General features: G+C 36.1%; 1 protein-coding gene across 2 annotated transcripts in view; it reads left to right on the plus strand.

Annotated features, from left to right (window-relative positions):
• Positions 1-13,390: 13,390 nt before the first annotated feature.
• LOC122333024 (F-box-like/WD repeat-containing protein TBL1XR1) overlaps positions 13,391-27,889 on the plus strand; it is a 19,786-nt gene continuing 5,287 nt past the window's right edge. The window contains exons 1-11 of one of the 2 annotated variants that reach the window (XM_043230521.1): positions 13,391-13,653; positions 20,997-21,103; positions 21,183-21,328; positions 22,187-22,394; positions 23,653-23,776; positions 24,349-24,490; positions 25,878-25,941; positions 26,019-26,116; positions 26,233-26,293; positions 27,076-27,197; positions 27,743-27,817. In XM_043230521.1, the coding sequence (XP_043086456.1) occupies positions 21,046-21,103; positions 21,183-21,328; positions 22,187-22,394; positions 23,653-23,776; positions 24,349-24,490; positions 25,878-25,941; positions 26,019-26,116; positions 26,233-26,293; positions 27,076-27,197; positions 27,743-27,817 (1,098 nt within the window). In that variant the 5' untranslated portion in view covers positions 13,391-13,653; positions 20,997-21,045. Of the gene's footprint in view, positions 13,692-20,996; positions 21,104-21,182; positions 21,329-22,186; positions 22,395-23,652; positions 23,777-24,348; positions 24,491-25,877; positions 25,942-26,018; positions 26,117-26,232; positions 26,294-27,075; positions 27,198-27,742; positions 27,818-27,889 lie in introns of both variants that reach the window. The other variant, XM_043230520.1, reaches the window with a different exon arrangement.

The raw sequence follows: 27,889 nt of genomic DNA on the forward strand, positions 1-27,889 counted from the left end.
GCGCCGCGGAGGGGCGGGGTCAGCGCGCGTCACCGCGCCTAGCCCCGCCCCTCCAGGCGCAGGTACAGAAACTTCAGATGGGATGATGGACGAAGTGCTGCCTCTTCATGCAGTGGTCAGTTCGGTATAAAACAACTCATTTTTATTTCTATTCTATGATTCTCCATTATTTATCATTATTCACAGCTCGTGCACTCCTGCACCAAACCTTAGATTAACCTTAGATATCTATATTCTACATTTCTTAAGCAGCACACGTACATTCGCAGCAATAGCCAACAATACGTTGTCAAAATGATATTTTTATACGCCAAAAATCGTTAGGATGTTTCCTACAGTAGCCTAAATATACCAAAACTTATGCACATCCGCATTGCTAAGAACCTACTGGGACAAACTTAAAGGTGATATTTGTACCACTTTCAGATACCAGATGTTCAAATAGTTGCATCTCATGCCAAATATTAGCCTAAAAAGCTTTCAGAGCTTTATAATGTATTCATTTATTTGCATATTCAACTAGATGACGCATATTTCACCATAACCTTTTAGCAGACCTGTAATGCTATATAGGGCTTAATTGGTTTTTATTAGTTAACGTGACGTGCAAACGTCTTACAAACAATGCACGCGCGCCACTTGTTATTTATCGACTGATTTTCTGATAGATAGAGAAAGATACGGATCAAGTGCAATAAAACAAACGCGTGCATTTCGCACGTCTGCTTTCCACCGCGCGCTAGCTTCCAGTGGAAACTTCCCATGCGAGTTCAAACCGTTTTACAAGCATAGCAGACATGTCTAGCATTATTTCTCCTCGCCAGCCACGAGCAGAGAGCAGCGTGGAAACAATGACTCCGGCGCTTATTAAAACAACACAAACGCTCCCGAATCGAGATCGCTGCAAAACTTCCCAGAAGGCTTCGTAAAACATCACGACTTCTCTCTCTCTCTCTCTCGAAGAAGAAGAAGAAGAAGCGGCAGCGCTCGGTTCGCGTCTAATGACTCTTTACGGGTGTTCCTCGTAATCGGTAGGTCTGGCCTGCGACCAGCCGGAGTCCAGCCAAATACTCCAGCGCGTACTCCTCTAATGAAAGCAGGCAGGATCGCGGAGAACGAGCCGTGTTTTCGAGGCTGCACCGGCTCCGGGCGCGCACTCGATAAACACGTTATTAATAAAGCGTTAATCATTTTTACTAAATCGTACGTGGACGAGCAGATAGCGCACGGTAGTGTTTAAGAGTTAAAGCATTAAAGAGGTGTTTTTGAAAGACCAAACCCGGTCTCGTGGGAATCCGTATAAATAGTACGCCGAGCAAAAGCGCAAACTCGTGCTAATGATACGCAAAAAATGGGCGTGTGTATGTGTTTGGCGGGCATTTAAGACGCCATTTTCGCGTGCATATGACACGACGTTTGTTGAAGTGCAGATATAAGTCGATTAATTGCCCGTTAAGCCGCTTTCCTCCCATGGAAAAGTGTTGGAACAGATAGCTTAATGCATTAAAACGGTGTTTTTAAACGATGCAACTTTATGAAAAAAAGCGTCAGGCCTCATGGACATCCATATAAATAGCACGCCAAATAAAAATGAAAACTTGTGTTGACACGCAAAAAATACTCTGGCGCGTATCTGCGTTCGACGTGCATATAATACGTGCTTTTCGGGTGCATGTGATGCGAAATATATTGGCGTACAACGACACGTTTTCCTCCTACAGAAGACCGTCATAAAAATAAGCTTCGAAGTCCGTGTGAGAATAAAAAAATGGATTCTATTTATTTTGTTAGCTCGCATTGCTGTGTTTGTGTCATCCACAAAAATAAACCAATAATGAAAAAAAATAGTCCAAAATCCATCAATCGAAAATCTGAAAATGCTTTAAAACAAAGGTTTTAAACGTCATTGTTTCCTGAGTTTGGTCCTCTGGTCTAAAAACACTGTCTTAAAGGAACAGTGCACCCAAAAATGAAAATTCTGTCATAATTTACTCACCCTCAAGTATTTCAAAGACGGTATGATTTCATTTGTTCTGCCGAACATTGACTTACTGAAATATGTCATAGAAACCGATGAAAGATGTATGTTATGTAAAAAAAAATCGACAAGCGTTTGTGGCCTTTGGGGGCGCCATTTTTTATTGAGCGCATTCGGCATCGAAGACGTCAAATAGTTCACTCTGCGAAGTACTGGCGCTTTTTACTGCAACGCAACTCGGAATAAACAGTTCAGAAAATAAAACACTGATAAGACACCGTATTTTGTCGTTTTGGATTGTTTTTTCGTGCAATTCCAGCCGAAGGGCAACAAGAGAAGCGATGGCTTACCTAGCCGTTTCCCCAGCGATAAAAGTGGAAAGATGCCTGCAGACGAATAAAACGTCCTAAAGACGACCTTTGACTCCTTCAGTAGCTACCGAAAGAGTTTACAAACGACTGAGACAAGAAACGCCATGCCGTCCCATTGGGATGTTTCTTATCGAGGTTTCCGTCCATATCCGGGCCATTTAGGCTCCTTTATTCTCAGAGTGGTGTATTCTGAGTCGTCTAGTTCCACCATTTTACGTCACGAGAAGAACGGCGCCCCCTACAGTCCAAGATACACATAACTTACGTTGTATAAAGCATTACAAGGGTTCCCTTTAAAATATCCTCCTTTGTGTTCGGCAGAACAAAGAAATTCAGACAGGTTTGGTGAGGAAGTGATGAAAGAACTTTGGTTTTTTTGGGTGAACTGTTCCTTGCAAGCCAACGTTTCGGAGCGTCCCCTGGTCCCGGGTGTTTTTCTCGGTCAGGGGCCAGGAGATCCTCGTCCACTCCTAAACCCTTCATGTCTGCGCACCTTAAACGCTCCTGTAATGGCTTAATTGGTTGGCTTATTGCAGCCATGTGTTGGCTCTGGTTTACGGCGTGTTGCGAGCCGTGTGCGGTCTCAGACCTCGTCTGTCCTGTGAGATTTAACGTAGACAACTAGTGCACTTAACGCCATGCGTATTTGTGAGGCGCGCATGAACGTAATAGTGCTAATGAACCGGATGCATCGTCAATAAATCATTCGGTCTCAATTGATCTCAACGCTCACAGTGATATTTAAGTGTTCAAAGATCAAAAACGTTTATATGATGCATGTGGATCGAATGTAAACCTACGCAAATATAGACATGCAAATTAGTGCATATTCAAACGTAACGCTTTATGCTTTTTAATAAATGCATTCAATATGTTTATTGACGTAAAATCAAACAGATGCCCATTCTCGACTACAATCAACCTCGCCGCGATTAGCTCCGACCTGTTTCCTCGTCGCACCACATCAAGTTCATGAAACCGTGTAATCCACATGCATGCAAAGGTTATATTCAATGCAAACGCATCAACCTTTAATTCAGGCCTAAGAAAGAGGCTGGCCTCGAATGCAGACGACAGAAAACTGAAGCAGAAGAAGAGACGAACAAATCTGTTTTTATCTATTCTTAGGTTCTGCTACGAGTATCTGTTGAAATCAAGGGGTTTGGAATAATTTCGCAGTCATGTCTGCGTTTATTTGATCCAAAATATTGTAAAACGATCTGAAATATTATTACGATTAAAAGCAACTATTTTCTGGGTGTACATGTGTTAAAGTCTAATTTATTTATGTGAAAGGCAGCTGAATTTTCAGCATCATTTCTCCGGTAAGCCTCAGTGAGCAGAAGAGACTCTTTAAAAAAGATGCAAATTGCAATTATTTCGTTGTGTAACAACAGATCTGTTTCCAGTAGATTTCCAATAGCGTATTAATAATGGGATATGGATTGATTGACATCAACCTGCCAGTTTAGAGATCTCTACAGCTTAGCCTTGACTGAATACTTGTCGTGAACCCGTAGAGGAGAACGACTCGCTCCGGCTCAGATGCTTTCAAATGGTTTCAATCTGCCTCGTTCAGATGCTTTCAAATGGTTTCAATCTGCCTCGTTGGGCTCCTTTAATGGCAGCGCCGTCCGCGCCGGAGCGCTGAATATTACGCTGGAGTTATGAATGAAAACCCGGCGGCCGAATGGGTTCCAGATGCCGGAGACGCCCGATCGGGGCGAGAGGTTAACCGTCCTCGAGGAGCGGACACATAAACACGGTCCGCTGGACATCAGGGACTCATTTCTGCCTTCTGAGGGCTTGGTGATACGTGCTCCGAGCTTTCTGCTTCTCCATTTGATGTGCGGACGGCCGCTGTTCCCAGATGTCTGCTGTTTTCACTGATGACGATTTGCGGGTTATCGTTGCAAGTTATTGTGTTTGATTGCCTCGACTTCCTTTAGTTAAACATGAAAAGCTGGAATGCAAATTGCGAGGAATCATGGTTCCAGTTCCTCAGCGATTCCATCAATCAATCAATCAATCATTTTTATTTATATAGCGCTTTTGACAACACAGGTTGCATCAAAGCACTGATCAGTATAAAGTAGAAGAGTACAATGACGTTTGTAGGATTATTTTAGTCCCTCCTCAATAAGCATGCTTGAATACTAAGCAAAATGCTAAATATTTTTGATGTAAAGGTGTCCTCCGTCTACTGGGGTTCCTCAGGGCTCGGTTCTCGGACCGCTTCTCTTCTCTGTCTTCACGGCATCACTGTCGTTTAGAAACATGGCTTTTCGTTTGATGCTGATTCAGCTCTACTTCTCCTTCCATCCCCATGATCTGGAGATAGCTGCTTATGTCCAACGGACTCTGAAGAACCGTCACCTTCATCTCAACCTCGCCGAGACAGAACTGCTGGATAAAACAAATAAATGGTATTATAATATAATCAACTATTATTATTTTCTCAACTAATAGTGTGAGATTATGGGTGGAGCTACCTTTTATTTTATTTTCCAATCTTATGACGGTTTCGGAAAGGATTGCGAGACACTGGACCGGAGTAAGGACGTCGAAAAATCAGATTCGATCACAAAAAAAAAAATACAATTTAAAAAACATTCACGTTGAAAAGAGCTATTCTAAAACGCATATAATTTTTCACTTTTTTAAAAAATATTACTTAGATCGGGATGCTCGTAAATAAAGGAAAAAGTAGACTTCGGCGGGAAACGATGTGGGCGTCGCATAAAAGAAGGACTGAGAGGAATTTGGACAAAAATAACATCGCATTTATTACATGTTGAAGAGGAAAGAAAGGCTATAAAAGAAGAGCGGCGTTCACCGATGAATCGTTCACAAACACACAATGAAACTCGCCCGTATTTGCTCAGCGGCCGTCTGGCATCGGATTCCCGCCCTTATTGACGAAGCAGCGGTCATGTGATCGCCGGCCAGGTGTGTTCATTGTTCGCTCACCTGCGCTCTTCTGTGAAACAACAAAGCTCTCGTGTGAACACACTCTCGTGTGAAGGACACAGCCAGTCAAGCCCAGACACACACACACACAACACACAGAAACCCTCCGACACATCACCAGCCACAAAACTATACACAAACACACACAGCAGCCAAACACACACTTAACCACACACACACACACACACAGACACACACACACACACACACACACACACACACACACACACACACACACACACACACACAGACACACACACACACACACACACACACACACACACACACACACACACACACACACACACACACACACACACACACACACACACACACACACACACACACACACACAGACACACACACACACACACACACACACAGACACACACACACACACACACACACACAGACACACACACACACACACACACACACATTTACTCATTTATTTGCATATTTTATTATATAATACAATATCATATAAAAATTTATTAATATTTGAATGCAATTTTTATTTAAATTTGCTTATTCACTTATTTATGCGCTTACCAATTTTTATCTATTTTTATTTACTTCAATATAATTTGTATTCATTTACGCATTTATATTTATATTTCATTTATTTACTTGTTTTAATATAATATAACATAACATAACATTTATTGAATTATTATTTGAATGCATTTTTATTTTATTTACTTTTTTATTTACTTCCATATTTTAATATATTTGAATTTAATTATGTATTTACTTGCTTAGATTTATATTTATTTACTCGTTTGATTTATTCTTTTTTTATAAAGATAATCTAATAAAGATAAATGTATATATAAATATTATAAATGTACTCATTTGAATATACTTGTATTTAATTTATATCCATTTATTTACGCTTTTTAAACCCAACTATGTATTAATTAAAAATATACTACAAATTGTTTTGCAAATATTAATTTATTTGTGATTGAAGCTGAATGAAGTAAATAACATTTTAAATAACATTCAGATATAAATAAGCTATTTTAAGCTGTAATAATAGTTTCAATCAAACAAATGCAGCCTTTGTAAGCAAACCAAATTAAAATGAAATAAAAACTGGTTCAAAATATTAATAAAATCTATAACAGTATCAATAAGGCTGTTCAGAAAAGTCCTATAAATGTTATTTCTGTTTCTGAAACGGATGTATTCTTGATTTATTCACTTTGTAAACGTTGGCTCTGTGTCTGAATGCAGCTCTGTTTCTCTTCCTGCTCGTCGAGCGTCACGTAAAGCGTTTCTGACCACAATCTCTCCTCAGACGGAGGAAAAGCCCTCTCGCTGCTGTACAGCCGTCAAAAACTGGACACTGAATTTATCATTCTTCATAAATCAGGTTTATCTAAAGGCTTGCACGCTTAAAGCGACCTGTAGACACCGTCTGTAAGTGTTCCTGCATGCTAAAACAAACACTTAACGAAATGGAAAAACGCATAATAATGTTTTAATATAACTTGACGTGAAAGATTCATCTCGAGGGATGAGTTTATGTATTCAAACCCTTCACCGTTTTAATATTATATTAAAACATTTAAATATTAACCATTTATTTATTCGTCCATTTTACTCTTCATTTAAAAAAGGAATTTTTTTCTTAAAGTAGTTATTACTTATTTAAACGTAACTGTAACTAATTTAATCTTTTTATACTTTATTTTAGCATTTAACTTCATTTTTATTTATTTTAATCTAATTAGTATTTTTAATGTGTTTGCTTAATTATTTTACTTTACTTATTTATTCTGTTTTATTATTACTATATTTAATCTATTTGATTATTTTAATCTATTAAAATATAAATTTTAATACATGAAAATGAATAAATAATTATTTATTATTATTATTTTATTTAAACGCGTTAATTTATTTTAAGACATTTTATTTAAATGCATACATTTAACCCAATTTAATACACATCACTAAATGTATATATTTTTATTAAATTGTCGTTTGATTTATTTTAAGATATTTTTATTTCATTGGAATGAATTACATGTATTTACTTTATTCATTTATTTGTTATTGTTCATTCATTTCATAAATCATCCATTATTAACTTGTGTTAATCTGTTTTTAGTTATTTCTTTCTTTTCTTTTTCCTGTGATGAGCAGCAGGTGGCGCTGTCTCACATCATTTACAGATGAAGCTTCCTCCCTTCATAGACTACAGTCACACAGTCACCTACAGATAAAAACCTCATTCTGAGATCCTATGTATTACATTTCCAGCAGCATCTGATATTAAATAATTAATCATAAAACTCACATTTGGTGTAGGACGAGATAAAGAATAAGTAAAGCTTTCCACTCACCAAGGCTGCACTTAAATAATCACAGCAAAATTATTGCACTGTAATGCGTCTCATGATCTTCAGAAATCATAATAATATACTGGTTTACCTCACAAAAAACATTTCTGATACATTTTATTTTTCAGGATTCGCAAATCGTTAAAAAGTTCAAAAAAACTTCACGATCAATTATGATTTTTTTTTTATTTAAATCTACTTATATTTGTTTTAATCTACTTTTATTTATCACTTTTTTATTTATTTAAATACAACACCTATTTATATAATGAACATGTTTATGTAAAAATTTAATATTTGATTTTAATTTGTTTAATTATTTACTTCATGTTTATATTTTGATTAATTTATTTACTTTTTTATTTTATTTTAAATTATTAATTCATTATTTACTTGTTTCTGGTGTCTGTTATCGGAGGTCACGCTGCTCTGAAGTCTCTGAGGACAAAGTTCATGCAGTTCGTGACCTTTGAACCCTCACAAAAGCTTCCCGCCTTCTTTTACAGCCCATTGTCATGGAAACTAGTATGTGCTTCAGTGGCAGAGTTCAGCACTCTGTGCAACAGACAGCCCTAGCAATCGTTTCGATCAAACAATGAAATATGTATTTATATAATCCTGAACAAATCTCCAACTCCATTTACAGAGACAGAGAGAGAGAGAGAGAGAGAGAGAGAGAGAGAGAGAGAGAGAGAGAGAGAGAGAGAGAGAGAGAGAGAGAGAGAGAGAGAGAGAGAGAGAGAGAGAGAGAGAGAGAGAGAGAGAGAGAGAGAGAGAGAGAGACAGAGAGAGAGAGAGAGAGAGAGAGAGAGAGAGAGAGAGAGAGAGAGAGAGAGAGAGAGAGAGAGAGAGAGAGAGAGAGAGAGAGAGAGAGAGAGAGAGAGAGAGAGAGAGAGAGAGAGAGAGAGAGACAGAGAGAGAGAGAGAGAGAGAGAGAGAGAGAGAGAGAGAGACAGAGAGAGAGAGAGAGAGAGAGAGAGAGAGAGAGAGAGAGAGAGAGAGAGAGACAGACAGAGAGAGAGAGACAGAGAGAGACAGAGAGAGAGAGAGAGAGAGAGAGAGAGAGAGAGAGAGAGAGAGAGAGAGAGAGAGAGAGAGAGAGAGAGAGAGAGAGAGAGAGAGAGAGAGAGAGAGAGAGAGAGAGAGAGAGAGAGAGAGAGAGAGAGAGACAGAGAGAGAGAGAGAGAGAGAGAGAGAGAGAGAGAGAGAGAGAGAGAGAGAGAGAGAGAGAGAGAGAGAGAGAGAGAGAGAGAGAGAGAGAGAGAGAGAGAGAGAGAGAGAGAGAGAGAGAGAGAGAGAGAGAGAGAGAGAGAGAGAGAGAGAGAGAGAGAGAGAGAGAGAGAGAGAGAGAGAGAGAGAGAGAGAGAGAGAGAGAGAGAGAGAGAGAGAGAGAGAGAGAGAGAGAGAGAGAGAGAGAGAGAGAGAGAGAGAGAGAGAGAGAGAGAGAGAGAGAGAGAGAGAGAGAGAGAGAGAGAGAGAGAGAGAGAGAGACAGAGAGAGAGAGAGAGAGAGAGACAGAGAGAGAGAGAGAGAGAGAGAGAGAGAGAGAGAGAGAGAGAGAGAGAGAGAGAGAGAGAGAGAGAGAGAGAGAGAGAGAGAGAGAGAGAGAGAGAGAGAGAGAGAGAGAGAGAGAGAGAGACAGAGAGAGAGAGAGAGAGAGAGAGAGAGAGAGAGAGAGAGAGAGAGAGACAGAGAGAGAGAGAGAGAGAGAGAGAGAGAGAGAGAGAGAGAGAGAGAGAGAGAGAGAGAGAGAGAGAGAGAGAGAGAGAGAGAGAGAGAGAGAGACAGAGAGAGAGAGAGAGAGAGAGAGAGAGAGAGAGAGAGAGAGAGAGAGAGAGAGACAGAGAGAGAGAGACAGAGAGAGAGAGAGAGAGAGAGAGAGAGAGAGAGAGAGAGAGAGAGAGAGAGAGAGAGAGAGAGAGAGACAGAGAGAGAGAGAGACAGAGAGAGAGAGAGAGACAGAGAGAGAGTGTAGAGTATCAGAGAGAGAGAGTATCACAGAGAGAGAGAGAGAGAGAGACACACACACAAGTCTGTCAGATTTTCGTTCCTCAGGACACTTTTCTCGCCTAGATCTCGCACACACACACACACACACACACACTGACTGCAGACGCCCTTCCCCCCCGCCGGAGGTCACATGACCCTGTGGGAGGCAGACTGAAGCTGTTCTTTGTTAGGAGGTCAGTGTGTTCCCGCCGTACTCCTGCTGAAAGACACGCCCCTCATCTCCATCAGACTCAGAGCACTTCCTGTCAAACTGCACCACGTTATTATATACTTATTCATCTGTTTTGGGAGAGAGAGGATAATCAGAGGGAGTGGATAAAACATTACTCGTTGATTCTGTGTGTGTGAGTGTGTTTCTGTGTGTGTGTGTGTGTTTCTGTGTGTCTGTGAGTGTGTGTGTGTGTCTGTGTGTGTGTGTGTGTGTGTGTGTGTGTGTGTGTGTGTGTGTGTGTGTGTGTGTGTGTGTAGAGCAAATCCAGAACTCTCCAAATGAATAAATAAAAGGAAAAAGAGACAATAATACAAATCACGAGATATGAACTTAAACTAACAAGACAAGTTAAAGTCTCATGAGTCTGTAACAGTTGTGAAAAACTATATTAGTGAAGGATGAAGTAGATTTCACAGAAATGCTCCACACACATATAACTACTTTCTGGAGGTGTTTCTTGTCTGCGCTCAGGGCTTGTGCTCAGTGATGCAAGATATTGCAAGCTTTGCAGTGAACACACAACGGCACAAACAAATATGAAATACATATTTAAGAGCCGCCACGGACACGGGTCGATCCGGAACAACCCGCTTCCCTTCAGAACCTCATTAAACCTGACGCGCTTTACAACAGATGGTGTGGTTGAAAGAAAGGCTGTGTTTATTCGATTAAAAACACTGTAAAAATTGTCAAATATTATTACAATCTAAAATAGATGATCCTGTGTGAATATCCGTTCAATTTCATTTTATTTTCTGTGATCAAATCTGAATTTTCAGCATCGTTAACACAGCCTTCGTGTCTCGTGATCCTAATATCCTAATAACACACCGATCTGCCGCTCGACAAACATGATTATTATCGACGTTGAAAACATTTATCCGCGATGCATTTTGTTTTTCGGGATTCACAGACGAACAGAAAGTTTATTTATTCGAAACAGAAATGGTTGTAACGTAATAAATGTCTCTAGCGTCACTTTTTGATAAGTTTAATGCGGCCTTGATAAATAAAAGTGCTCATTCTGAATGGCAGTGAAGGTCTTTGTAAGCAGTAATAACATTATTCAGAATAGATATGATGCACAAATAAATATTTGAACAGAACTGTAATAAACTAAAAAAATATATATATAAATATAATAAATATATATATATATATATATATATATATATATATATATATATATATATATATATATATATATTTTTTTTTTTTTTTTTTTTTCTGCTCATGTACTGGTATGCATCATTTGTTTTGTTTATCATCTGCACATGTATTTTTCTCGCTCAGCCTATGCTCTGTTACACATTTCAGTCCACGTGTTCGTGAACGTCTTTAAATCCGCAGCCGCGCCGCTACTTGAGTCTTTACGGCTCTCAGAGGACCGTGTCACACTGTACGCCCGTGATGATGTCAGCTTGTTATTTACTTTCCAAATGTGAATGACTGTGCAGAGCCGAGGAGAATTAATCAGGCGCCGCGTGACCTTCCGCGCGCAAAAAACAGCAGTGGGGGAAGGGGGCCATCCGCAGTAACGTTGCGTCATAACAACCAAAGGAGTGTTATTATCCATACTCGGCTTTAGGAAATTAATGTCAGACGTTGTGAAGACACACGATTGCATAAATGTTCATTCGGGATAGATTGGGCTCAAAACGGACATCTTTATGAGATCACATTCTGATCACATTCTGCTCCTGGCATGTTCTAGCAACAGTACAGTAGTTTATGAAGTCATCATTAAAAAACTAAACCCTAAAAACAATCGTGAACCTACAAGATAAAGCAACAATCACGTATATATGGGCTTTATGACGGCAATTATTGGTCACATGGTTTCTACGACGTCGCATTTATAAGCCCCGCCCACAATTAAATCACAAAAATAATATAACTATGTACTAAATGTTAAATTTGATTTGCTGCATGCGTGACACCGCACTGGGCCTGAATGTGTTATGTAACGTTACATACACGTTGCAATTAGGTTATAAAATGTTTGATGCAAAACGTAAACAAGCGACTGGTAAATGAGCAGTGCAGAAAACAAAAGGCTCGGGAGAATCAATCAAACAGGCTAGGAAGGGCTTTCCAGAAACCCGAGTGCTCTGTAGAAAGTGTTTAGAAGTCAGAGGCACAAAATGGCGATGACTCTGTTATTTCACAGTGGATGTGTTCCGATTTCGTGCTGTTGAATAAGCAGGTTTAAGGTCAGCAGCTCATTTTTCCATTGTGGGTCACAAAGTGCAAAACTCCCCCCTCCCCCCCATTCTCCCCTGCTGCGTCACAATACCTAGCGAGCGCCCTTAACAGACAGCACGGAGGAGTCTTTACTCAAAAGATGACATTTTACTTTTGCGAAATCACTTCATATTAGTCATAGAAGTAGTTATTATGTGTAGTAGTTATTTTTTCCATTTGTGCATTGGTTATGTATTGATAAGGTGTGATGCTATAGTTTACTAAATAATCAGATGCACAATAAAAATAAAACAGGTGGGAAAATCTTTTTTGTAACTTTTTTCATATTTAACATTTACAATAAAAATTATTAACATTTAGTATAATAAAATAGCCATAAAATATACCTTTGCATTTTAATTTAACTCTGCATAAAATTCTTTACTTTGCAGAATTATTTAAAATTTAAAATAAAATTTAAAATTAATTTTTGTATGTGTATATATATATATATATATATATATATACAAAATTGAATTTAAATAATGCAAAATTTATATATATATATAAAAATATAAAATATAATATATTAAATATATATATTATTCTGTATTATATATATATATATATATATATATATATATATATATATATATATAAATAAAATACAAATAAATTTACCATTTTTAAATTAAATTTTGTATAAAATGTACTATACAAAAGTCTTATTATTTAAGGTTTAAAATAAATGTTATTTAGAATTAATTCGATTTTTGTACAAAACCCATACTATTTAAAACGTACTGTATACATTCCCATTTGAATTTAATTTAGCTAAAATATTCGTAACGTAGTTTACAATGACATTTTCCCTTAAAACGTCTCACGATTTACACGCTTACGATAAATGTAATTTAGCATTTTATTTAATTTCTTACTAAAATGCTACGTATCATTTAGCATTTTAACTTTTTATTAAATACTTCATAATATTCAATGTAATTTTTAAGGACATTTTAAGCTTAACTTTCTATAAAAATGCAATATCAAACATTTAAAACAAATGCAATACAAAATGCCCTACTACATTATATATAGTTTAGCATTTTAACTTGTTTAAAATGCTTTACTGTACAAAAAAAGGCCTTTTTTTAAATAAATTTGAACTAAAACGTCTTGCTGTTTTAACGCGCTTAAAATACAAATGCTATACACTGCAGAATTAGTAAGAGTAGTATGATAGTGTAGTCGCCTAGATAGGGCGCTCACTAGGTATGGAGACGCGCCCGGCCGCTCTCTCTCACGCGCGCGCGCGCGCTCTCTCTCTGCCGTAGTAAGTGCGCGCGCGCGCTGCCGCCGTCTTCCGACGCTACGTTTCTGCGAGAAATACACAGGAAACTTGTCTAAAAACACACCGGATCGACCCCCGAACGTCCGCCTCGGCAGACGAGACCCCGACCGCCGTCTTCCGTCGACCTTTCAACGGACTAAGAGCGAGCCGAGCGGCTGAGGGGAAACCCGACCGAAGATGGGCGCAAAGTCGCGGTTCGCACACTGAAGTTGGAGGATATTTTCCCGGTGAGAGTGAAAGAGAAGCGGCGACTCGATCCTCGGCGGTAAGGAGAGGCGACCCCTCGCTCGCTCGGACTTTCCCCGCGTCTAAGTGTTTGGAAATCTTTTGTGGCGAAACTCGTGTTTGAATGAAGTTTCCCAAACGCCGCTCAAGTCTCGTTTCCGCCCGTTAAACCCCCGGAGAGCGCCGCGGGCCGACGAGCGGTCGATGTAACCCCTTTCTTGCTCGGTTTTTGTGCCGAAACGCGCTTAAAGAAGCCGTTAGATTCGGCGGCGCGTGCTGGGGGTGGGGGAGGGGCCGAGCCGGCCTTACTAGGGAACACTAGATAGTTCACTTCTCGTGCTAGTTGTTACGCTTCGGTAAAAGCGCGCTCGCTAAAACGCACTTTTAAACATCTCGTGTTCTCAAATGCGGACCAAAGCCAACTGTAAAAAAAATTATGTGTATGTGAGGAAAAAGCTGATTAGTTAAAATCTCCACACACTGTGTCACGTGAACTGATTTAGCAGGGCTAGCTTCTTTCGCGTACTAGCATACTTTTCGGAAGTAGTTTGAGCGCAGTGACTGAACTCCTCCGGCACTTGTTGATCTCGGCCGCTGGATCCTGACAGACTCTGATTAGTTTTGGTAGTTTAGTGTTTTTACACTTTTAAAAAGCACCTCTGTCTTCAAGGAGAGGTTTTCACTCGACGCAGTGCAGTTTAACGCGCTTTTTAAGCATGTGCTAGTCAGAAGAAGCTTGTTGTTTTCAGTAGTGTTTGTTTGTTTGTTTGTTTTCTTCATTTCAACCAGACTCTTACATTTTTTTTTTTTTTCAAAACTTTTTTGAAACATCAAAAGTAGATTCTAAGTGGGTTTCTATGGACACGAAATCACCTTGTGAAGTTATTTTAATTTATTTAATCTTTACATCTTTGACCCGAATATTTAATGATCTGGAAATATAAGACATATAATGAACTAAAGATAAATGAACTGTGTGTGTGTGTGTGTGTGTACACATCTACATATAGTAGTCAGGTTTTAAAATGATTCATAAAAATGATTTTTTTGGTTTTAAAATGATTCCTTTCATCAAAGTTGTCCTAAAATAATAACTTTTCTTGTCTTAGGACAACTTTGAACTTCTTTAAATACTGTGTGTATGTGTGTGTGTGTATGTGTATATATATATGTATATGTATATATATATATATATATATATATATATATATATATATATATATATATATATATATATATATATATATATATATATATATTATATTATTATATATATATATGTATATATATATATATATATATATATATATATATATATATATACACAAATATATTGTATTAGTGTGTATATATATATATATATATATATATATATATATATATATATTTTGTATTAGTATATATTTTTATTAGTGTATAAGTATTTAGGACAGTGGAACAAATATTTATAATAAGGGAAATTAAAATGTTTATAGTGTGCTTAATATGGAAAAATTGTGAAACAGACAAAATAATAAAAAAAAAAAAAACTGGGTTTCCACATTTACAGTCAAAAAAATGTGCTTAAAAAAATATATATATATATATATATATATATATATATATATATATATATATATATATATATATATATTTTTTTTTTTTTTAAGCAAATTACTTAAACCAGTTTAGTACACATTACCCACACGGTGACTAATTTTACTAAGTCAGCGTGTTTTAGTGAGGTTGGAAATATTATGATGAAAGTCGTAGTTACTAATCTCTGACTAGGGCTGGGCCGTTTTATTTCCGATTTCTATTGATTCATTTGTATCAACTATTTTTTTTGTTTGTTTTTTTTTAACTGAGGAATCAAGATTTTTGCATCTAAATATTACCAGACGTCAGAATTAGACGCTTTACTGGCAGTAAAGAAAGGCCGTGAGTTTTCAAGTGCACTTCTTTTCGGATTCTACGTTTAAAGACGGTCATGTAGAATTAGAATTGAGTTGAATAGTGAGTGTTTTTAAAGCGTTTTCATTGTAGCCTGGTATTTCTGAACGTAAGGCTTCTAGAAGAGAAAGTCTGCGCGGGACGTAGAGATTAAACGATGTGTTAAATACTTCTTTATCTAGAGGATTCATAACAAACTGAGTTAAATTTTGAAGTTGTTTTGAACTTTTTATTTATATTTCTTAAAGCGGTAGTTTACTGATATTGAATTTTGTCATCGTTTAGACTCGTTTTTTTATTATTTCCCCCTGTTTACTGCGGTGCGGCTCCTTTCTGAGCACTTCTTGATTTGCATAATAAAATGTAAACATTTTTGCTGATGAATCTAGAAAAATTAAAATGCGCAACGCGTTTAAAAAGTAAACATTTCATACGTTTTTTTTTTCAAGTTTTATGGGTTTACTTGATCAGACGTGCCTTTAAAATTTTTCTTGTCAAACTAAAACAAACAAAAAAAAGAAATCTAGAAAAAATAAATGAGGAAAAAATTAATGCAAATTTTATTTTTTTTATTATTTGTTAAACTTGGAATACATTCTAAATTGCATGGTTTATTGAATCTGGAAAAATCGAAGCAGAAAAACAAATGAATAAAACACAAAACGGAGAGTAAGGCTTACAATACAGGCAGCACGACATATAGAGCTAACGTCTTTAATGGATTCAGATCCGTTTGATGTCGTGTCTAATCTTCATTCATCCTCGCTGGTACGAACAGCTTTAGATTTGTGCGTCGTTACGAGTCGACTGAGTTGAGGGCTAATGGGATTGAAGTGAGAGAGTTGTGGTCTTGGGATTTTCTCCAGGATTCGAGCAAAGCCCTCGCCGTTCACCGCAAAGACAAATCCCTCTGAAAGAGAAGAACTAGGCCGTCCTGGCATCTCCGAGACGGAGACAACCCTCGTTTCCGATCGAACCTCGACCGCTGCGTTGAGTTTCCAACAAATCTGATGAAATCTAGAGAATAGTTTATTTTATTGGAGCGTGCCACTGAAGACGTTTCTGTTTCCGTTAAACCGCTTTCCTTTCGACGTTCTATCTATCTATCTATTCGTGAGCTGAACGTAGCTATGAAATGAAACGTAAAATGTAGCGACACCGATTGAGAAAATCCAGCTTCGCCCCACAGAAATAAATGACAGTTTCACAAACGTTCGTGTAGAAAACGGCGTGAATATTTTACGATTTGTTGTTCGTTTTCGATCAAATAAACGCAGGCGATGGAGACGTGTTTTTGCTCTCACTGTACTGTTGTGTGCACGGAGATGTGTGTGTGTCATTGAATCCTACGAAGCAGTGTATACTGATAGTGATGGGAATAACGGCCTTACTAATTGTGTTATTATTATTTAATTTCAGTAATGCTTAATCAGACAAACGGCGTTACCATTACTGACAATAAAATGTCTAGAATGTATTATGATAAAATATATATATATATATATATATATATATATATATATATATATATATATATATATATATATATATATATATATATATATATATAGAAAACTGCTGGTTTCTCTGCCAGTGGGCGGATAATAATGCGCAAAAGAGGATCTTATTGGCTGGCACTTATCATCCCTGTTTTGATTCCAGCGAATCAATTTAAGTGAACTGCGTGATTAATATTCACGAACCCAGCAGATTAATCCTTAGTGCATTTTATATTTTAATTAGAAGAAGAATGCATGGTAGTTTTAGATTATAATTAAATAAATATGCATTTATACTTTATATGAGTATAATATATTTATAGCCTATTATATAAATTCTTGACTGACTGCTGCTATATGTCCGTAGATAAATAGTGTAGATGTACAATGCTTTATAATAATAATTTATTATATTTAGTGTCTTGTTTCATCCATTTAACATTTTAATATTAGGTGCATCCGAGTTTGCCGGTTGTTTATTTTTAATTTAAGAAACTCCATAGTTACTTTCCCTGGTAATTAGTTCCTTTAATTGAGTTAGTTACCATCTGTGAGAAGTAACTAGAACTAATGACTTTTTTTTAAGTGTGTGTTTGGACGTGAAAGGGCTGTAATGTGAGTCTTGATACGATTTCTGTGTTGAAATCATTAATAACCGTCACTGCAGATGAATGTTTGTCTTCGCTCAGAGCGACTTTATTTAAATTCAATATTTACCTTAAATGGTTTTGTTTGAAGAAAATCAGCCTGCATTTGCTGATCTGCTTCTGTGCACGCTTTTGTAAAATTATTTATATTTATTTATATTTATATTTATATTTATTTATCTATTTATTTTTTTATATTTATTTATTTATTTTTATATAAATGTATTTCTTTTTATATATATAAATGTATTTTTATATTTATACATTTATTTATTTTATATATATATATATATATATATGTGTGTGTGTGTGTGTGTGTGTGTGTGTTTGTGTTTATATATTTAATTTTATTTATATTTAATTATATAATATAATAATATTTAATTATATAATATAATTTTTTTTTCACACACACACACACATATATATATATATATATATATATATATATATATATATATATATATATATATATATATATATATATATATATATATATATATATAATTTCAATCACAGTGATGTTATGCATCTAAACGGCTTTCAGTTGAAGTTTTTAGTCCTTTATACAGCACTCGTGTGATTCAGAGCAGCTTTAAACGGTGATTTAATGAGAATCTGCTGAAAAGACGGTAGTAAGCGGTTAATGAATGCCCTAAAACCCATCGTCACGTACAGCTCTACTGCTTTATTAGGCTCTGGTTTGTCCAGGAATGAACACGGCAGCAGGAGGGAATGGTCTCGACGCTCCTCCTCGGTTCAGTCTCCTGCGAGCCGCGTGTTTTTACGGCGCTCAGGAGAAAATGGCTGCTGTTTGCAGATCCTGAGCACATCTGTCAGAGGAGACCAGCCAGGAGAAAAAGAGCCTCCGCAGCTTCGCCTGTCCTGATTTCCACATCAATCACTCCCGCGGTTTCTTCTGGCTCCACGTTTGTGACGATTTCATCCTCGCTTTATATATTAACCTAGTTTGCGTTCATTCAGCAGGATTGTTGTTAATCTCTCTTTTAGGACCTGCTGGCGTTAACCATTTCATTACAGCCGTTTATTTTTTTCTACCAGGGTTATTATTATACTGAAAATATAACCATGTAAATAAAACATTTTAGTTTATTAGAAATAAATGCGAACTGGAATAGATTTAAATGCGGTTAGTTGCTTCAAATTTTTTAGTTTAACTAGATAAAAATAATAAAAATCAATAAACCTTATTGACCGAAATAATAATAAAATGATTCATAAATATTTATATTAATGCGCATGTACTTTACAGGCTAAATAGAATTAAGCGACGTTGGGAATTTAGATTATTTTGGTGTGTTTTTATTTATTAAAATTTTTTTTTTTTTGTTCACGACACCGTTTGAAAATCATTGGTTCTCCAGCAAATGCATCAAATATTACGTTATGCTTTGAATACAGTCCGACTGTAAAGCTGCTGAGAGAGCCGTGGGCTGTTTGAAGCCGTTTCCTGTAATCAGACGCCGCTTTGCAGTTCAGTCACACTTCAGGAAGCGCCGGGTTTATTTCTGGAGCACATTACTCAGCGAAAGCAGGCCAGATGCGTCCGAGGTGATGTTTATCCTGCGTGATGAACCCGGGCTCCGGCTCAAGGACGCTGGGATTCAGCACTCGTCTGTGTGTTAGATTACTGAACGCTTGTGATGCTGTTTGTCTCGTTCACCATCATCACATTGGGCTACTTCTGACGTCACACGACGGTGTTTAGTAGAGGACCAAAGGACCAAAAAACACCCTGTTTATCAGGAATAGAAGTACTTTTTTTTTTTTTTTTTTAGAATCTAAAAGTTTTTTTTTTTTTTCTGTGATTTGTATTTCAAAGCAAAGTGTATAATGCATTTAAGATTAAGATGAGTTTGTTTTTGTCATCAGCTTTGTATAAGTGTCTCCGTAATGGATGTGAATGGGTGCCGTCAGTATGAGTCTGATAATAAACATCTCAATGGTCCGGAGAATATATTTATTATATTTATTTATAATTTATTTTATTTAATTATTTTTATTTTTTTAACTCAAATTATTACTATAATTATCATAATATAATAACTTCTCCCCCGGTGAAAACGTCTATCTGCTGTTGTCTCTCACATCCAGACTCGTTTCAACTCGAGCACGTTTACAGAAAACGTTCATTTCCTCAAGAATGACTCATTTAATACAGTTGTTGTTTCTATTTTATTCAAGCCTACTTTTTATATTTTTCACTCCTGGTCTGTTAAAATCAATTCAGATGTTTTGATTTGACGCGAGACAATTTTATAATCTTTAAGTATTTTATTTGCTGTGTTACTCCTCTTCTGTATATATTTGTTTTCTCTCTTAACAATGCCGTTTTGCCCTGCGTGTGTAACTTATAGGCGCATGCGACCTATTTTCCACAAAGTACGGTACTTTATTATTATGGTAGTAGTAGTTTTCTGTCGCTGGGTTCTCGTGGTAATCTTCTGTATGCATGCAGTCGTCCTCTGTGTGAAGTAGAGGTCTGTAGGGACGCCGTCTCGTGTTGAATTCCCCAGGTCTGGTTTATCTGCGGCTCTCTCGTGACTCTGTTCATTAGCTGCATAATTACACTCCTCTTTAGTATAGAGCCGGCGTGCGAGCGGAGACGGTCGTGTCTTACGGGCTGCTTTGTGTCAGATAATGAACACTGGATGAAAACAGTCTCTCCAGGGTCCTGATAAAGACACGGGGCTCTCCTCACCCTGCTGGTAGTGTTTATAACTACACCCTTCTGCTGCAAAAGGGACTGAGAATCTAAAAACCTTCAAAACAAAAAAAACATTGCATGTACAAATGTCTAAAGTAGCTAAAAAAAATATAGAAATAATGCTTATAAATTGCGTTTAATATGCATTAAATATAATAAAAAATACTAAATATATAGTAAAGAATGCTTTATAAATAATTCTACGTATTGAAATTTACTATATATTTTTGTTTATAAAGTAACTTTTTTGTTTTACAAATTTATTATATATATATATATATATATATATATATATATATATATATATATATATATATATATATATATATATATATATATATAAATAAAATTTTTATATTTATACATTTCGTTGTAGCTATTTTAGTAGCTCTAACTGAATAAAAATGATATTAATTTACATTCAGTTACTATTTATTCTGATTAACAAGCGTGTTTATTTTAAGGCCGTGGCATAATGCATGTGATTTCCAGAAGAAAATAAGTCAGATGTTAATTTTCTGAATATCATGTTTCCGCAGGGGCCGACCGAGAGCTCCAGCGTCGCTCATCCTCTGAGGTTGAGCTAAGATGAGCATTACCAGTGATGAAGTCAACTTTCTGGTCTACAGATATCTGCAGGAGTCAGGTAAAGCACCTGGAAGGGATGTGACCCGGGCTCATCTGCTCAGGGCTTGTGTTAAAGCTGCGGTGTCTTGGTGCTGCAGGTTTCTCTCACTCGGCGTTCACGTTCGGCATCGAGAGTCACATCAGTCAGTCGAACATCAACGGGACTCTGGTGCCTCCTGCTGCCCTCATCTCTGTCCTGCAGAAGGGCCTTCAGTACGTGGAGGCCGAGATCAGCATCAACGAGGTGATCGTCTTCATCAACCTGGCTTTATCTGCAAAAGGATGCAAAATCAATTAATTACATAATTTAAAAAAACAAATTTAATTAGTCCTGTCAATTAATTGAGTCATTGCATCCAAAATAAGTTTTTCAAACATACACGTATATTAAAATGTATTTATATGTAATATAATTTGTGTGTGTGTATTATTATTATTATTATTATTATTATTATATATATATATATATATATATATATATATATATATATATATATATATAGAATATTTTTTTTTATTTATTTTTTTTTTTTTTTAATGCAATTGATCATTTCACAGCACTAAATTAAATGTATTCAAAAATAATCAGCAAGGATATTGTTAACACTGTCAAGCCACTTTAAATTTTTATTTTCTCTTACAAGAAATTCTATGACCATTTATTAAAAAAATATATAAATTAAACCCACTTATTTTATTTCATTTTTAGGTTGTTGTTTTTTTGTTATCCTTTATTTCAAATAATAATTTTAAGTTTATACCAACCTTGCTCTAAACTTTTAAGCGCTTGAAATGATCAATGAATTTTTAAAACATGTCAAAACAACAATAATAAAATTTCAGTTGATAAAGGTGGATTTTTTTAATTTACATTTTTGATTTATTATTATTATTATTATTATGTCAATATCTTTATTTTAAGTAAAATAGAGCATTTTTACTAAAAAAAAAATGCTGAGATATTTATATTTTTGTATCATTTCATTTTAAAAAGACTACAAATGAATGTAAATATCCTAAATTAACGAACCATGAAGAAATCCAAGCCCCGGAGGGTATGTCTTGTCTCTTTGGCTCGTGTTTGACCGCGGTCTTGTTTCAGGATGGCACCGTGTTCGACGGCCGGCCGATCGAGTCTCTGTCTCTGGTGGATGCCGTGATGCCGGACGTGGTTCACACCAGACAGCAGGCGTTCAGAGACAAACTCGCCCAGCAGCAGAAAGCCAGCGGCTCCGGCGCGGCTCAGTCTCACGCCACCAAGAACGGAGACACGCCGCTCAACGGAGAGGAGAACGGCACCCACTCGCTCAGTACGTCTTCAACCTGACTCCGTGAAGATGCTAATGGAGCCATGGGCTTAAAACTACGACGCGGCGAGACAAAAATGTGTTCAAAAAGATAAAAATGTGGTGTTTTAATACAGGCTATTGCTGTTTGGGATTAATGGGAAATTCAGTGTTGTAATATTTTTAATTTGATTTAGCAGTTTGCATAATATAGACAGAGATATATATTTAATATATATATATATATATATATATATATATATATATATATATATATATATATATATATATATAGAGAGAGAGAGAGAGAGAGAGAGAGAGAGATATATATATATATATATATATATATATATAGAGAGAGAGATATATATATATATATAAATAGAGAGAGATATATATATATATAAATAGAGAGAGATATATATATATATATATAAATAGAGAGAGATAGATATATATATATATATATATATATATATATATATATATATATATATATATATATATATATATATATATATATATAGAGAGAGAGAGAGAGAGAGAGAGAGAGATATATATATATATAGAGAGAGAGAGAGAGATATATATATATATATATATAGAGAGAGAGATATATATATATATATAAATAGAGAGAGAGATATATATATATATAAATAGAGAGAGAGATATATATATATATATATAAATAGAGAGAGAGATATATATATATATATATAATAAATATAGATATATATATATATATATATATATATATATATATATATATAATAAATATAGAGATATATATATATTTAATAAAACGCTTGTAATAAGTCCTTCCTCTAGATGAGGTCAAATACATCCATGTTCTGTTGGTTTTATTCATCAGTTGAACTGAAATGTTCAACTAAAACTTGAAAGACGAGACATTTAGTCGACTAAAACTAAACTGGATAAGATTGACAAGTGACTAGGACATTTAACACAGGACTTATATGCATTTATTTGGTCCAAAAAATTACATTTCAATAAATTGGTTTAAAATGGCTCTTCTTTTTGAATATATTTTAAAATGCAAATTATTTCTGTCATTTTGAAAGCTGATTTTTTTTTTTTTTTTTTTTTTTTTTTTTTTGCTTGATCCTTCAGAATTGATTCTAATATTCTGATTTGCTGTTAAAAACATTTACCATCATCATTATTATTATTACTTTGAAAACAGCTGAAAATGTTTTCTTTGAGGGTTTTTATTTTTTATAGAAGCACAAGTTTTATTTTTCTCTGTTTCTCCTCTCAGATAATCACGTGGAGGCGATGGAGGTGGACAGCGAGGTCCAGATTCCCGCCACCGTGTTGAGGGGTCACGAGTCGGAGGTCTTCATCTGCGCCTGGAACCCCGTCACTGACCTCTTGGCCTCAGGGTGAGTGTCCATCTGACCTCTGACCTCAAGGGGCGGAGTGCTGGAGGTGTGATGACTTTGTACACCTCATTATTTTTTTTTTTTTTTTTTTTTTTCTCCAGTGTGAAATCGCTTGAATTTCCTCAAATGTTTATCAATAATTACACGATAGACCTATATACTTTTTTACTTTAAATATTTAATAATTATATAGATTTTTTTAATAAATTTTAATTTGTATAAATTAGTTATTTTATTAGTTTTATGAATTTTATTTACATTTATTTTTATTAATTTAATACATTTTATTTTAACATTATAATATATAAATATATTAAACTAAAAATTATTCAGAATTTATAATGCATGTATCGTATTTATAAAAAAAAAAAAAAAAAAAAAAAAAAAAAAAAAAAAAAAAAAGGAATCAAGATGAAAAGTGTTTATTACATTTGTTTGTGTGTATGCAAAAATTAGTGCATGTTCAGAAAACTTCATGCAGATTTGCAATGTAATCAATAAACTGGGGAAATATGGTGATATGTCCCTCATGTAGAAAATGTGCTGCTTTATTTGTGTTTTTGGTACGGCAGCTCCGGAGACTCAACGGCGAGGATATGGAACCTGATTGAGAACAGCAGCGGCGACTCGACTCAGCTGGTCCTGCGCCACTGCATCCGAGAGGGAGGTCAGGACGTGCCCAGCAACAAAGACGTGACCTCGCTGGACTGGAACGTGAGGCTCCGATAATCCTCCAATCTTGAATAAAAAGCCACACTGGATGTTTGGGTGTGCGTCAGGCAGCTTGCGTAGATGCAGTGACCTCTGTGTAGGTCTTGGACGCCTTTGTGGACCTGTCCGGTTTTAGCCGCTCAACGCAGTGGATTCAAAATATCGCTGAGAGAGGGTTAATGTGGAGACGACCGAAAGCAAGCCGCTTGCGCACAGTGCACATTCGTCATTTCCTAGAAAGACGTCTGTCGTTGTTTAACTTGCATGAAAGACGCACGCATAGAAAGTGTGTGAAGTTCTACTTGCCTCTGATTCTCATGTTTTTACATGAAAAAAGTTTTTGGATTTCGGTCCTTTTGAATTAAATGCTGCGTATACAAACACAATTAGAAGCAACTTAACTGTATATTATTTTAAACATTACGCCCTTTTATCAGACACATGATGCGCTGGTAATGTTTTGCCCGATGCGCCCTCTTGTGGCGTCGGGAGAGAAGAAGCCAGAAGCTTTTTTTTTTTGACTGAAATCATGCTTTTTAAATTGAAATATATTCACAAAATTAGATTTTTAGGTTTTCAGCCAGTTTGACAGCCCTACAAAAAACAGACGAAATGAGCTACACCAAAAAATCAAGATTAGTTTATTTTTTTGTTGATAGAAATCAATAGAACTGGTGTATTGTTTTTTTTTTTTTTTATTTATCACTTGAAATATGACGGAATCTTAAGTGAGATCTCCAGACTAAACAAATAAATAAATCTTGAACTTTGATAATTAATATAGGCTACTTTTTCCTAGTTTTGTCCAGCCTTAAAATAATTTGAATAGAAAATCATGAGAAATTGCAATTTTAAAAATCAATTCATTTTGTTCTCCAACTTAATTTAAGCACTATTAAAAGTTTCAGCTCTTTAATCTTCTGAAATTACAGGATTTAAAAATGGATTTATTTATTGTTTTATATTTTAAGTATTTAAATTTGAATATAATTACATAACTGCAGCTAATTTAAAATACTTTAGTAATTTAAATAAATCAAAATGTAATTATATTTAAAATTAATAAATCGGCTAATAGCAGGGAAATATATTTAAAAAATATATTTTAATATTAATTTGTTGCCTATGAAACTAAGAATATTTTAAATAAATCATAGGAAAAAAGCACTATCTCTCATCTTATAAGAATGATCATCAGATCGCTTTAACATTTAAGTTTTGAATGCATTATATTTTTAATCACTCATTTATGTAATAGCCCTTGCGTGGTCCTTAAAAGTCAATTTTACTCTGTTTAGGCTCTGGCTGAATTCATCGTGGCCCCTGGATATAATTCTAATGAGCTGAAAGTTTGTCTTCTTTCCTCATTGCGTCTTGTTTCTGTCTCCAGAGTGACGGCACGCTTCTAGCGACCGGGTCTTATGACGGATTTGCAAGAATATGGACAAAAGATGGTAAGTGAAGTGATTTCTTGGCATCAGAGCAGGCCGTGAGTGTCTCGTTTAACCAGCTGGTTTAACCCGTTAACCAGGTAATCTCAGCAGCACGCTCGGGCAGCATAAAGGACCGATATTTGCACTCAAGTGGAACAAGAAAGGCAACAGCATCCTGAGCGCCGGAGTGGACAAGGTCCGTATCTGATCCGGGCTTTTCTCATTTGAGCTGTGCATTCATGCATTCAGAGGGACAATTTTTTTTTTAAATAGTTATATAATTTAATAGTTGTATATTTTTTCCTGCTGCAGACGACAATCATTTGGGACGCTCACACAGGAGAAGCCAAGCAGCAGTTCCCCTTTCATTCAGGTGACTTTACAGCCGTTCATTTCAAGAGATTTTAACATTTGTTTTCAGGTTTATTAACCCGTATGTTGGGCCTGTGAAACAGTTTCATGTTTTTCTTTTTAATGGCTAAAATATTTGTTGTTCAAAGGCATGTCAAATAATTTGAAATGGTGGAGATTATGCAATATATCAGTAATTAATTAAAAGTTGATAAACGATTACGATTCGAAGGCTCTATGAATTCAGTTTTAGTTCATTTCCAAATTCTGTTATTTATTTTAAATAAGTAATCTACTTTTTTTATTCTTTATATTTAAATAGTAGTTAAATGTAACGAATTAGATAAAAATATAAAAAGTGACTTAAATGCATATTTTTAAAAAACTGTTGATACACTGTAAAATAGGCATATTAATAATATTTTGTAATATTTAAAAACGGTGTTAAATTTAAATTTATAAATGAAACTAACAAATTATGTGCTGTCTGTTTGAACTTTTCTGGGATGTAGGAATTAATACAGAATAAACGGTGGTAATTAAATAAAGACACACCACAGTAACAATTAAATTAAGAATGTGTTTTAAAGAAAGTGTGACACATCTGTGCTTTAGCGTCCAAATTTAAAGACAGAGAAAATTGTGATGTTCCCTCAAAAAAAAAAAAATAGTAGTAGTATTACGTTGAAGTACATTCACCTGTAAAATAGTCATACGTTTCTGTTTCCATTCAGTTTCTTTGAATTGAATGGAGCTTTTATTTTGGAGGGTTAGTGAATGTAAGTGTGTGTGTGTGTGTCTCAGCGCCGGCTCTGGACGTGGACTGGCAGAACAACAGCACCTTCGCCTCCTGCAGCACTGATATGTGTATTCATGTGTGTCGCCTGGGCAGTGAGCGACCGCTCAAGACCTTCCAAGGGCACACGGTGAGCAGCACACACACAGACACACACAGACACACGCACACAGACACAGACACACGCACACAGACACAGACACACGCACACAGACACAGACACACGCACAGACACACACACACGCACGCACAGACTCACGCACGCGCAGACAGACACACAGACACACACGCAGACACAGACTCACGCAGACACAGACTCACGCAGACACAGACTCACGCAGACACAGACTCACGCAGACACAGACTCACGCAGACACAGACTCACGCAGACACAGACTCACGCAGACACAGACTCACGCAGACACAGACTCACGCAGACACAGACTCACGCAGACACAGACTCACGCAGACACAGACTCACGCAGACACAGACTCACGCAGACACAGACTCACGCAGACACAGACTCACGCAGACACAGACTCACGCAGACACAGACTCAAGCACGCGCAGACAGACACGCACACACACACACAGACTCACGCAGACACACAGACACACTCACACACAGGGTTCTCCAGCAGCTGATAAACGTGTGTGTGTTTGTTTGTTTGCAGAACGAAGTCAACGCCATTAAATGGGACCCTTCGGGGACTCTGCTGGCCTCCTGCTCAGACGACATGACGCTGAAGGTAGAGTTACGTCCCAATATTTATTTGCACCCATGTTTCTACATGCAACACTTCCTTTGATCGGTACGCCTG

The sequence above is a fragment of the Puntigrus tetrazona genome, unplaced genomic scaffold (assembly GCF_018831695.1).
Source record: "Puntigrus tetrazona isolate hp1 unplaced genomic scaffold, ASM1883169v1 S000000173, whole genome shotgun sequence".
Classification (NCBI taxonomy): Eukaryota; Metazoa; Chordata; class Actinopteri; order Cypriniformes; family Cyprinidae; genus Puntigrus; species Puntigrus tetrazona.